Source organism: Mobula hypostoma, chromosome 8, assembly GCF_963921235.1.
Source record: "Mobula hypostoma chromosome 8, sMobHyp1.1, whole genome shotgun sequence".
Lineage (NCBI taxonomy): Eukaryota > Metazoa > Chordata > Chondrichthyes > Myliobatiformes > Myliobatidae > Mobula > Mobula hypostoma.
This window is the reverse complement of record NC_086104.1, coordinates 75555654-75570280: the sequence shown is the minus strand read 5'-3', so window position 1 is coordinate 75570280 and position 14627 is coordinate 75555654. Positions and strand designations below refer to the sequence as shown.

General features: G+C 41.3%; 1 protein-coding gene across 2 annotated transcripts in view; it reads right to left on the bottom strand.

The window, feature by feature from the left end:
* The window catches only part of tasp1 (taspase, threonine aspartase, 1), a 144390-nt gene that overhangs the window by 88671 nt on the left and 41092 nt on the right, over window positions 1-14627 (bottom strand). For both annotated transcript variants that reach the window (XM_063056141.1, XM_063056140.1), the window contains exon 6: window positions 7738-7817. In XM_063056141.1, coding sequence (XP_062912211.1) covers window positions 7738-7817 — 80 coding nt within the window. The remainder of the gene's footprint in view (window positions 1-7737; window positions 7818-14627) is intronic.

The window sequence follows — 14627 nt, the reverse complement described above, 5'->3', positions numbered from 1 at the left end:
AGAAAGAGGTGAGCCTTAGGTTCTTGAGAAAGAGAGTGCAGCTTCCCGTAGTTTTTTGGGTGTGTTCAAACAATGAGGGTACTATCCTGGAGACAGACACTCTCAGTAAGGTAGGTGCATCACAGACTCAGGAAAGAGAGAGAAAACATGAACAAGACAGGGACAGCAAACGTGTATAATCTTCAGAGTAGACAACATGGCTCACAGTGAGACAGCAACCCCAAGCAGGGATAGAGGATGGGACAATGATTGCGAATCATGTCAGGAATTGAGTTGAGTTGAATTGAATTGACTTTATTACTTACATCCTTCATGTACATGAAGAGTAAAATTCTTTACATTACGTCGCCGTCTAAATGTGCAATGTGCAACTTACAGTAGTCTAAAATAAATAGTATGTACAACAGGATAGTCAACATCACATAGAAATACAACTGTGTCAATATAAGTGAAGCAGTTTGATGGCCTGAAGAAGCTGTCCTGGAGCCTGTTGGTCCTGGCTTTTATGCTGCGATACAGTTTCCCGGATGGTAGCAGTTAGAACAGTTTGTGGTTGGGGTGACTCAGGTCCCCAAAGGTCCTTCGGGCCCTTTTTAGACACCTGTCTTTGTAAATGTCCTGAATAGTGGGAAGTTCACATCTACAGATGCGTTGAGCTGTTCGCACCACTCTCTGCAGAGACTGCGATTGAGGGAAGTAGGGTTTCCATACCAGGCAGTGACGCAGCCAATCAGGATGCTCTCAGTTGTGCCAACCATAGGGGGAAAACACAATCAAGAGCTGTTAGAAGTAGTGCAGCTGCCTGTAGAGGTAGCAGCAATTACAGTAAAGATGTACTAGAAAGGGGAGAATAAGGAGCAAGTAGGAATGAGTGTGAAGGTCATGAAGCAAAAGAGCAACAGAAGAAAATGAGATGACAGAAATCGAAAGTGTAGAGGAAGAAACTAATGGAGTTAAGAAGATGGCACCAGCAAACAATGCAACCAAGGGCAACATCCTTCAGACGGTTCATGAAACTACTTCTTCCACGTCTTTTTCTTTCATATGTGGTTCTGCTACTTTTGGAGCCTGTGATATACACTTTGGTGGTGTGTTTTCAGGCCGATTGACCAATCTCGTGCTTTGCTGTTTGGTGAGGCTCCAAGCAACGTGTGCGGCCGAGAGGCCAAGAAGCCTGGAGATGGGGTGTGAGCCCATGATCAACTCTATTTCTTGCCAATTAAAGCATCGAGGAAGATTGAAATCAAGGAGAACGAGAGCAGAAGGCAAGTGGGTGTTCAACACAGTCTACCTGCATGTGACCAATCCTTTTCTTTCCCCCTCTCACCTGTTGCTCCCTGAGGAGGGTGCCTACATATGAGCTGTCTCTCTCTCTCTCTCTCTTGCTAGATGCTGCCAGAGTCCTAGGTCCAGGGCAAGGTTTAATCAACGTAGTTTGTAGATTGTGCTCTGTAGTTCACATTACGATGTATTTCTGGTTGCTGGTTGCACCTTTTTTGTTCATATCTTGTGCGACTTTGATCCGGCACACTGGCTCTGTGACCTGCAGTTAATGAATGATAGTGCTAGATTGAACTGAACTGAGCTGAACTAAATATGTCTGAACTCTTTCAATGACTTTGTGGTCTGGTGTTTTATATTTTGTGTTTTTTTTACAGTTTGCATGATTTGTTCTTTTTTGCGCATTGGGGTGTGATATTTTTCTTTGAGGGGGTTCCATGGTTCTCTATGTTTCGTGGCTGTCCATGGGAAGGCGAATTCTCAGGGTTGTAACCTGCGTTCATACTTTGATAATAAATGTACTTTTGAATCTTGAACCTTTGAACTTAGTAAGATTGGGGTGCGAAGGATCATTTTAACCAGGTTAACACTTTGAAGGCCCGAGCAAAACAGCAGCTACACGTTGTTGTTGATCAGAGCTGGGGGGAAATAGTCCTTCTCCAACCGGGTGACCAAGTCATGGTAAAGGAGCTACCAGAAAAGACAAAGTTTACTCCCAGGTGGACAGAACCACAGGTGGTGCCTGTGTGCAGACCCAACAGAACAGCCAGTGAATACACTGGACTCAGGTTAAACAGTATGACTTACCTTCTTGTCACTCTCACAGACAGGACAAGGGATCAATTCTACCCAGTAATAGTGTCATAAAGAGAATCTAAGTGATGAATACCTTTTGCTTCACATCTGATGGAAGCAGGCCTGTAGATGAAAGAGAATGGAAACACGAATGCAGAAGACAGAGAGGGCATGACAGCAATCTCTGAACAGTGTGTTAAAGTATAACGGTAACTGTACTTCGTAATGAAGGCTGGTTCTGGAAAGCAGATGGTTCGTTATATATATCAGGATAGAAAGATTTTGGGAAAATGGATGGGAAGGGATCTGAGTTATGGCAAAGACAGGAAGTTCCAAACCTTGATGGCAAGGCAGAACAAGAAAAAGAAAATGGCACACAGTATCTGAAGGCAGCCACCCCAGCCTGGATCGGAAGAGGACACAAATAAGCTGAGTATTTTCAGTAGTTGGGCCAACAATCAAAAGGAAAGTCCGGGAGGGGCTGCCACTGGAGTGACGTCCTTTCAGCCATTCAAATAGAGACTACCGCAAACCCTCCTGTACATTGATCTAAGGAACTGAGAGACTTGTCAAGATCATTTTGACAATCCACTGTGAATGTGATTGGTTGCCTGCGAACCTGATGTAGTTAACTTGCAGGTGCCTCTGCACACAGAGTAACTACTGAGAGCCACTGTTGAGTTTTAGCTATCAGAGGATCAAGGGATGAGATAAAGATATGTAAACCGCAATGGGCCAGCAGAATGGAGGCAACAAACACATGAACGACAAACTGCATTTTACAGACTGGTGAACATTGAGAGGTCAGAAGTATCAAGAAGAGGATCTGATCAAATTTCTGAAACCTTTTATTGCCATCTCTACTTCGTCTTTTAGATAGATAATTAGGAATGATAATGTAGGTGTACATAGGGATATGATCAGTTAGTAATTGGGGAAGGGATCTGAAGTAAAGGGCATTTTTGCTGCCCTACTTAATCTGATCCTCCTTAAAAGTTTGGCTTTCCTGGGACAGATTTCTGTCCAGAGGCCAAAAGAAGAGTAAGCTAGTCAATATTCTGGAGTTATGTGAATAATATTAATTTATGCAAGAACCAGTATACAGTTCTTACTGTAGATTGCAAGCAGTAATTTGAAGCTAAACTGGCCCACAGACTAAGAGATATGGTTTGCTGAATGGTGACCATAAGAGACTTGCATATGCATCAGACAATGGGGCTGTGTTAATTGCCCTGCAGCAATCCAGGCAGCTAGGGGTTGAAACAATTTACATCATTGTAACTAACTGCATGCAATTAGCAAATGTATTTGAACATTCAGAGGAGTCTCCCACTGTAAATATGTAATTCAAAAGAAGCATTTTCAACCCAAAGTATTAAAGTAAGCAATGTCATTGTAACTAAGAAACATAGAAAACCTACAGCACAATACAGGCCCTTTGGCCCACAAAGTTGTGCCGAATATTTCCCTACCTTAGAAATTACTAGGCTTACCCATAGCCCTCTATTTTTCTAAGCTCCATGTACCTATCCAAAAGTCTCTTAAAAGACTCTGTCGTATCTGCCTCCACCACCGTTGCCGGCAGCCCATTCCATGCACTCACCACTCTCTGCGTAAATAAACTTACCCCTGACATCTCCTCTGTACCTACTCCCTAGCACCTTAAACCTGTGTCCTCTTGTGACAAGCAGTTCAGTCCTGGGAAAAATCCTCTGACTATCCACACGATCAATGCCTCTCATCATCTTATACACTATTGAAATTGTATTGAATCACCTGCTGTTGCCTTTTATCTGAAGGGTATAAAAATGTGATATACATTTTTGGTTTTTGAGCGTCTCCAGAATGATGCTTGCTTGTTGTAATGAATAAAGACTTCTACATCACTGGCTTCAGCGTCTCTCCAATGACTTCAATCACAGTCATAACAATGACAATGGAAACAATAGGAAATGCTGGACATGCTTAACAGTTCACATTGCAACTGTGGAGAGCAACAGATTTACTGTTTCAGATTGACAATATTTTACATTTTGATGACAAATGTTTTCTGTTTTCTCTCTGAAGATATTGTGTTACACATTGAGTATTTCCATAATTTCTGCCTTTTTTCCAGACTTTAACATCTCAGGTATTTTGACTTTGTATTATACTAAGGAGTGCTGTTAAATTTTCAGTCCTCACTTCCTTTAAATTTGTTATCATATCAGAGTTATTCCTTGTGCCTGCTGAACACCAACTACATTGTCAGCACAGTTTATTTAAATTTATCGATTTGAAACCCAATTTAAGCTACTACTTCTTTTTCCCAGTTCAATGTATTTTGTCACTACTGTCTAATCATAACTTCCAACCAGGTACCAGACACCTAGAAGTTCAAGAGTGTCATGCAGAAGTGAGTGCAGTTGCTATTACTAGAGAGAAGGTACTTGGGAAACTAAAAGGTCTGAAGGTAGATAACCCACCTGGACCAGATGGACTACACTGCAGAATTCTGAAAGAGGTGGTTGAGGAATTTGTGGAGGCATTATTAATGATCTTTCAAGAATTACTAGATTCTGGAGGACTGGAAAATTGCAAAAGTCACTTCACACTTCAAGAAGGGAGGGAGGCAGAAAAAAGGAAATTATAGACCAGTTAGCATGACTTCAGTGGTTGGGAAGATGTTGGAGTTGATTGTTAAGAATGAGATGTCAGGGTACTTGGAGGCTTATGGTAAAATAGGCCAAAGTTAGCATGATTTCCTTAAGGCAAAATCTTGCCTGACAAATCTGTTGGTTTGCTTTACGGAAATAACAAGCAGGATAGACAAAGGAGAATCAGTAGATGCTATTGTGAAATTGGATTTTCAAAAGGATCATGACAAGGTGCATTACATGAAGCTGCTTAGCAAGTTAAGAGCCAATGGCATTACAGGAAAAATACTAGCATAGATAGAGCATTATCTAACTGGCACGGTGCAAAGAGTGAGAATAAAGGGAGCATTTTCCTGGTTGACTGCCAGTGACTCGTGGTGTTCTGCAGGAGTTGGTGTTGGGATCGCTTCTTTTTATGTTGTATGTCAATAATTTGGACAAAAGAATTGATGGCTTTGTGGCCAAGTTTGCAGATGATACGAGGATAGGTGTAGGGTCAGGTACAGTTGAGGAAGCAGGGAGGCTGCAGAAGAAGGACTTAGGACAGATTAGGTGAATGGGAAACAGGTGGCATTAGTGTTTGGTCATGCACCTTGGTAGAAGGAATAAAGGTGTAGACTATTTTCTAAATGGGGAGAAAATTCAAAAATGTGAGGTGCAAATAGACTTGGGAGTCCTTATGCAGGACTTCCTAAAGGTTAACTTGCAGGTTGAATCAGTGGTGAGGAAGGCAAATACAATCTTAGCATTCATTTCCAGAGAACTAGAATCAATGTTCCTTCTAATGTGTGCAAGTGTGCATCTTTTGCCACTAATGCACAAAGGAATTTAAACTGCTTACAAAAGGTTGTCACCCTCTAGCTCATTGGCATGTTAAGTATATTTCACGATCGTACACAATCACATTTCCTTTCTCGGTTTCTAATGCGGATGGTGTTGACAACATGGAGTTTTCAATGATTTGTCTGCGGATTTTAGAACTGGCTTATTTATAGTAATTTTATTGAAGAAATTATTGATGTCCTATGTCGAATTCAGAAGAAGCAAAGGGCATAGAGTGCAAAAAAACTGCCTAGTATCGGAAGGATTTAATGAAACAGTAGAAACTGCTATACCAAAAGATCTTTGGGCCAGGATCATGAATCTACAAGATATATTTATGTACGATACACAAAACTGGTGTTACCTGCATGTACTTTCGCGATGCAAAGTTGCTGGAAAATTTGCAAGTGGGAAGAAGTGGAGTGATATTTGGAAACTTGACTTTTAAATTGTCATTTAGCAAGCAAATCACATATGGACAGTATGCAAAAGCTCCGGTGAGAAAATTCTTTATTACCTATTACAAGCCTGCTACGTGAGAGTGCAGATGAATGAGAGTGAAAACGATCAAACTCGAAGGAGATCGAAGTTCTCATTGACAATGTTTTGCTAGCTGTTAAAATGAATACCTTGATATATAAAATTTTGTCATCACTGGGCAAAAAAATTGCATAATACAAGATTTTTTGCGCATGCTGGTCATTACAAATTAAAGGGAACATTGACTAGAATATAAAAACAAGGATGTAATGCTGAGGATTTACAAGATACAGGCAATGCTCAAAGCTTGTGAGTAGTTTTGGACTCCTTATCTAAGAAAGGATGTCCTGATATTGGAGAGGCTTCAAAGAAGGTTCATGAATATGATTCCGGGAATAAAAACCTATCATATGTACAGTGTTTGATGCCCCTGGGCCTGTACTCGCTGGAATTCATAAGAATGAAGGGAGATCTTATTGAAACTTATCAAATGTTGAAAGGCCTAGATAGAGTGGATGTGAAGAGGATGTTTCCTACTGTGGGAGAATCTAGGACCAGAGGGCACAATGCCACTATAGAGGGACTACCATTTAGAATGGAGATAAGGAGGAATTTCTTAAGCCAGAAGGTGGTGAATCTGTGAAATTCTTTGCCACAGGCAGTTGTGGAGGCCCAGTCACTGGGAGTATTTAAGGTGGAGGTTGATGGATACTTAATAATTCAGGGTGTGAAAGGTTATGGGAAGAAGACAGTCATGAGCAAATGGCAGACTGGACTTGATGGACAGAATGGCCTCATTCTACTCCTACATATTATGATTTAGGTTACTAGTTCCAGTAAAGCAACAGTCCACCTTGAACATGTCCCTTACACTACTCAACACTTGGGTCCTCATTTCCACACCATTTTTTCTCACTCCAACCTATTCTGAGGTTGGAGCATTAGTATGGGCATTAGTAGGAATCCAAAGATCACTGCAGCCTAACGTTTTAACTTCTTATCTCCTGTATCTGATTGCAGGGCTTTAACTTTTTTTTTCCTCTATGTCATTGGTTCCCATGCAGATTGTGACTTCCTATTTTCCTTCATTCCTCAGAATGTTTTGCTTCCATCCTAGTAATTTCTTTTAGCTACTAGATTTGGGAAGGAAAGATGTCACATTGTGAAAAGTTGGCTACTAATAAAATAACGATCTAACTTGCTAATTGTTACTTCCTGTGTTTCTATAATCTGCTTGCACTATGTAATTATTTACCTCACAAATTATGCATTTCAAGGCCAGGCATCATTTGGCTAGTTAGTTACATGTAACAATCATGAATGTCACAATAATGCATTTATCCATCAGCAAAAAACAATAGAATTACATGTAAAGTGTTATCATTGTTCAGCTTTAAAACTCCAATGTGTAAACCAAGGGCAACATTGTTAGATGTCAGGAAGAAAGATACCAGAAAGAATACCAAATTAAAACTCTTTCTTTAAAAGCAGTGAACAGTTTGGAAATCTTGCCGTTAATTGTACCATGCTAAAAACTGGAGTAAATATAAAGACCATAATACATATGCAGGAGCAGAAATAGGCTATTTGGCCCATCAAGTATGCTCCACCATTCAATCATGGCTCAAATAAATGCAAACTTTCTTTCTTAAATGCAAAATATCTGACAAAAAATAATCTGTGGTTATCTGCAGAATGAGGAAAAAAGCTGAAAATGTCTTACTTGTTGCCAGTATGTCAGGAGGACATGGTACAATTCCATGATCCACTGCCCACTTGTGAGCCCCTTCTCCGACTAAAAAACTAAAACAAGAGAAATTAATTGATATTCATTAAACAAGAATAACCATATGAACAATATGCAGTTAAAATAAATTATATTCTGGGAAAGATATCATACTTCCCCTTGTTAGCATAAAACAATCAGTATATACTTGTACAGTACCAGAATTATTTGAGATGTCTCAAAATACTTCACAAAAGAATTTGAAAGGGTACATCCCAAATTATGGAAGAGGCAAATATAGGTAAATTGAAAAGATGGGTCCCAAGATTATTCCTAAAAATGACCATAAAGGGAAATATTTTAAAAAAATTACAAAAGAGGTCCCATCAATAAAAGGATTCAAAGACAAAGGAATAATCTTCTGCTGGGGTGGCACAAAGATTCATTCCAGATTAGAGAGTTGACACAATAGAATCATCTGAATGGATCCTACAGTCGACTGTGACCATGCTGACCTTTTTACCCATATGCACTAACCCAACTGTTCACACTGGGTCATAATTTTTATTTGCCTTTGACTATTTAAGTGCTTGCTTTAATGTCCCTTATTTAAAAAAACGGTGCCAATGGCCAATGCAACTAGCAGCGAAATCATATAGACAGTTCACAAAATTACCTTTTCTTTTAAATATACTTCCACTACTAAGCTGTGTGTGACTGGAGCCTGAAATTTACATTTGATAATATGCTTTTTGGCTGAATGAGTGATCTGGTGTTTTTGCTGTCTCCAAGGGAATTCGGCGTGGTTGAGAACGGATGCAACCCAATGGCAGAGCGGTAATTCATGATCAGCTACAATTCTTGACCAACTTGTTGATTAAAGCGTCGATCAAGATTGAAACCGATGAGGATAAGGGTGGAAGGCAAGTGGGTGTTCAACACTGTCTGCCTTTTTTTAACCGCTCTCCCTCTCCCTTGCTGCAGCCGGAGGCAGGTGCAGGTGTGTTAGGTCTTGGGCAAGGTTTCATCAGCGCAGTTTGTGGATTACACTTGCTTTTACAGGACTCTGTAGTTGATGTTTTATGCATTTCTGGTTACTCATTTCTTTACTGCTATTTTGTGCAATTTTAATCAGGGTAGAGCAGTTCTGTGGCCTGCAGTCAACAAATAACATAGTGCTAAAATAAACTGAACTAAATTGAACATTCCTAGACTGTTTCAAGGACTCTGCGGTTTCATGTTTAATTTTCTGTGTGTTATTCACTCTTTTGCCATTTGTGCGATTCGTTTCTTTGCTCATCAGCTGTTTGATGTTTTCTTGGAACAGGTTCCACGGAGTTTCTTTGTTTCATAGCTGTCAGCGGGAAAATGAATCTCAGGGTTGTACCGTGGCATGCAAAAGTTCGGGCACCCCCGGTCAAAATTTCTGTTACTGTGAATAGCTAAGCGAGTAAAAGATGACCTGATTTCCAAAAGGCATAAAGTTAAAGAAGACACATTTCTTTAATACTTTAAGCAAGATTACTTTTTTATTTCCATCTTTTACAGTTTCAAAATAACAAAAAAGGAAAAGGACCTGAAGCAAAAGTTGGGGCACCCTGCATGGCCAGTACTTAGTAACACCCACTTTGGCAGTATCACAACTTGTAAACGCTTTCTGTAGCCAGCTAAGAGTCTTTCAATTCTTGTTTGGGAGATTTTCGCTCATTCTTCCTTGCAAAAGGCTTCTAGTTCTGTGAGATTCTTGGGCCGTCTTGCACACACTGCTCTTTTGAGATCTATCCACAGATTTTCGATGATGTTTAGGTCAGGGAGCTGTGAGGGCCATGGCAAAACCTTCAGCTTGTGCCCCTTGAGGTAGTCCATTGTGGATTTTGAGGTGTGTTTAGGATCATTATCCTGTTGTAGAAGCCATCCTCTTTTCACCTTCAGCTTTTTTTTTACAGACGGTGTGATGTTTGCTTCAAGAAATTGCTGGTATTTAATTGAATTTTATTCTTCCCTCTACCAGTGAAATGTTCCCCGTGCCACTGGCTGCAACACAAGCCTAAAGCGTGATCGATCCACCCCCATGCTTAACAGTTAGAGAGGTGTTCCTTTCATGAAATTCTGCACCCTTTTTTCTCCAAACATACCTTTGCTCATTGCGGCCAAAAAGTTCTATTTTAACTTCATCAGTCCACAGGACTTGTTTCCAAAATGCATCAGGCTATTTTAGATGTTCCTTTGCAAACTTCTGATGCTGAATTTTGTGGTGAGGAAGCAGGAAAGGTTTTCTTCTGATAACTCTTCCATGAAGGTCATATTTGTGCAAGTGTCGCTGCATAGTAGAACAGTGCACCACCACTCCAGAGTCTGCTAAATCTTCCTGAAGGTCTTTTGCAGTCAAATGAGGGTTTTGAGTGCCTTTCTAGCAATCCTACGAGCAGTTCTCTCGGAAAGTTTTCTTGGTCTTCCAGACCTTAACTTGACCTCCACCATTCCTGTTAACTGCCATTTCTTAATTACATTACGAACTGAGGAAACGGCTACCTGAAAACACTTTGCTATCTTCTTATAGCCTTCTCCTGCTTTCTGGGCATCATTTATTTTAATTTTCAGAGTGCTAGGCAGCTGCTTAGAGGAGCCCATGGCTGCTGATTGTTGGGACAAGGTTTGAGGAGTCAGGGTATTTGCTTTGAAATAAAGCTTTGAAATTTGCATCACCTGGCCTTTTCTAACGATGATTGTGAACAAGCCATAGCCCTCACAAGCTAATTAAGGTCTGAGACCTTGGTAAAAGTTATCTGAGAGCTCAAATCTCTTGGGGTGCCCAAACTTTTGCATGGTGCTCCTTTCCTTTATTTCACTCTAAAATTGTACAAAACAAAAATGATACACTAATCTTGCTTAAAATGTTGAAAAGAACGTTTCACCTTTAACCTTATGAGTTTTGGGGATCAGTTCATCTTCTCCTCACTTAACTATTCACAGTATCAGAAATTTTGACCAGGGGTGCCTAAACCTTTGCATGCTACTGTATACTGCATACATACTTCGACAATAAATGTACTTTGCCATAGGAGTTGCTGGAATCAAAGTTCACTGAGTTCCAGACATCAATCACTTGCTGAATAAAAAACCTTATACATTAAATGCCTCTCACCTTAAACCTATACCCTTGTAAATTAATATTATTTTTCACATGTACATAGAAACAAACAGTAAAATGTGTCATTTGCATTTATCACCAAGGATTTGCTGGGGGCAGCTAACAAGTGTTGCCACACTTTTGGGCCCCAGGGTAACACCCCCACTATGCAAGGCAGAACAACACAGAACACAAGAAATAATAAAACAGCATCAGTAAAATAAGCCCCCTTTCTCCCTCATGTCCACCCACAAACCCAGTCCTTCAACCCCAGAACAGGCCATCTTCACCCTCCAGCTTCCAGTGAACTTAGACTTGCAGGCATTGGGCCTTTGACTGTCCCAGTGGACTTGCAGGGATTCGCAGGCTCGAAGCTTCAGCCACCAGACCTTGAGTTCTGCTCAATATTCAGGCTTTGAGCTTTGCTATCAACCCCAGGGCATGCCTATGACAAACAATGAGGTCCTTGGATGAGGACCTGAACTCAAGGCCTCAAACTCCAAACCTGATGATGATGGGACACAAATACTAGGCCTTGAATGCTGGATTCTCTGATGATGGAACCCTAAATGCTAGGCCTCAAACATGTGTCTAGCAAACCCATATAGCTAGGGTGTCATTGGCCTTCTGCCCGCACAGAAATCCAACCCTTGAACCCAACAGTGACTCGCTGACCTGGGCAGGCCACCAGCCCTTGACCTCATTGTTCTGCTGACTTAACATATGAACACTGATGCCCTTCATCCCAAATCGACATTGCTGGCCTTTGAAAACAGAGCAGAAGCTTAACCCATTAACTTGCCCCAAACCCTAATCTAACACCATAACTCCCCTCTGCCGCAAAACTATCCCTAAGAAACCTAAAAAACAAAGATGGAGACTGCAGTTTGGTGCCGTCTCAACACTCGTAACTCTACCAGTGGAAAACGATTCTGTGTATCTATAATCTCATACAATTTTATACACAGTTACAAGAAAAATTTGTGAACCCTTTGCAATTACCTGGTTTTTTGCATTAATTATTCATAAAATATAGAACATAGAACACAGAAAACCTACAGCACAATACAGGCCCTTCGGCCCACAATGCTGTGCTAAACATGTACTTTGGAAATTACCTAGGGTTACGCACAACCCTTCACTTTTCTAAGCTCCATGTACCTGTCCAGGAGTCTCTTAAAAGACCTATCGTATCCGCCTCCATCATCGTTGCCAACAGCCCATTCCACTCACTCACCATTCTCTACATAAAGAACTTACCCCTGACATCTCCTCTGTACCGACTTCCAAGCACCTTAAAACTGTGCCCTCTCGTGTTAGCCATTTCACGCCTGGGAAAAAGCCTCCAACTATCTACACGATCAATGCTTCTCAGCATCTTATAAACCTCTATCAGGTCACCTCTCATCCTCTGTCGCTCCAAAGAGAAAAGGCTAAGTTCACTCAACCTATTCTCAAAAGGCATGCTCCCCAATTCAGGCAACATCCTTGTAAATCTCCTCTCCACCCTTTCAATGGTTTCCACATCCTTCCTGTAGTGAGGTGACCAGAACTGAGCACAGTACTCCAAGTGGGGTCTGATCAGGGTCCTATATAGCTGCAACATTACCTCTAGGCTCCTAAACTCAATCCCATGGTTGATGAAGGCTAATGCACCATATGCCTTCTTAACCACAGAGTCATCCTGCACAGCAGCTTTGAGTGTCTATGGAGTCAGACCCCAAGATCCCTCTGATCCTCCACACTGCCAAGAGTCTTACCATTAATACTATATTCTGCCATCATATTTGACCTACCAAAATGAACCACCTCACACTTATCTGGAATGAACTCCATCTGCCACTTCTCAGCTCAGTTTTGCATCCTATTGATATCCCACTGTAACCTCTGACAGCTCTCCACACTATCTACAACACCCCCAACCTTAGTGTCATCAGCAAATGCACTAACCCATTCCTCCACTTCCTCATCCAGGTCAATTGTAAAAATCACAAAGAGAAGGGGTCCCAGAACAAATCCTTGAGGCACACCACTGGTCACCAACCTCCATGCAGAATATTGTCTACAACCATTCTTTGCCTTCTGTGGGCAAGCCAATTCTGGATCTACAAAGCAATGTCCCCTTAGATCCCATGCCTCCTTACTTTCTCAATAAGCCTTGAATGGGATACCTTATCAAATGCCTTGCTGAAATCCATATACACTACATCTACTGCTCTACCTTCATCAATATGTTTAGTCACGTCCTCAAAAAATTCAATCAGACTCATAAGGCATGACCTGCCTTTGACAAAGCCATTCTGACTATTCCTAATCATATTATGCCTCTCCAAATGTTCATAAATCCTGCCTCTTAGGATCTTTTCCCTCAATTTACCAACCACGGAAGTAAGACTCACTGGTCTATAATTACCTGGGCTATCTCTACTTCCTTCCTTGAATAAGGGAGCAACATCTGTAACCCTCCAATCCTCCAGAACCTCTCCCGTCCCCATTGATGATGCTAAGAGAATCACTGGAGGCTCAGCAATCTCCTCCCTTGCCTCCCACAGTAGCCTGGGATACATCTCATCCGGTCCTGGTGACTTATCTAACTTGATGCTTTCCAAGAGCTGCAACACATCCTCTTTCTTAATATCTACATGCTCAACCTTTTCAGTCCACCGTAAGTCATCCCTACAATCGCCAAAATCCTTTTCCATAGTGAATACTGAAGCAAAGTATTCATTAAATACCTCTGCTATCTCTTCTGGTTCCATACACACCTTTCCACTGTCACACTTGATTGGTCCTATTTTCTCACCTCTTATCCTCTTGCTCATCACATACTTGTAGAATGTCTTGGGGTTTTCCTTAATCCTACCAACCAAGGCCTTCTCATGGCCCCTTCTGGCTCTCCTAATTTCATTCTTAAGCTCCTTCCTGTTAGCCTTGTAATCTTCTAGATCTCTATCATTCCCTAGTTTTCTGAACCTTTCGTAAGCTTTTCTTTTCTTCTTGACTAGATTTACAACAACCTTTGTAGACCACGGTTCCTGTACCCTACCATCCTTTCCGTCTCATTGGAATGTACCTATGCAAAACGCCACACAGATATCCCCTGAACATTTGCCACATTTCTTCCGTACATTTCCCTGAGAACATGTTTCCAATTTATACTTTGAAGTTTCTGCCTGATAGCCTCATATTTCCCCTTACTCCAATTCAACACTTTCCTAACTTGTCTGTTCCTATCCCTCTCCATTGCTATGGTAAAGAAGATAGAATTGTGATCACTATATCCAAAACGCTCTTTCACTGAGAGACCTGACATCTGAGCAGGTTCATTTCCCAATACCAGATCAAGTACAAACCTCCTCTTGTAGGCTTATCTACATATTGTGTCAATAAGCCTTCCTGAACACACCTAACAAACTCTACCCCATCTAAACCCCTTGGTCTAGGGAGACGCCAATCAGTATTTGGGAAATTAAAATCTCCCGCCACGACAACCATGTTGTTATTACACCTTTCCAGAATCTGTCTCCCTACCTGCTTCTCAATGTCCCTGTTACTATTGGGCAGTCTATAAAAAACACCCAGTAGAATTACTGACCCCTTCCTGTTCCTAACTTCAACCCACAAAGTCTCAGTAGTCAATCCTGCCATGACTTCCTCCCTTTCTGCGGCCGTGACACTATCTCTGATCAGCAGTGCCACGCCCCCACCTCTTTTGCCTCCCTCCCTGTCTTTTCTGAAACATCTAAAGCCTGGCACT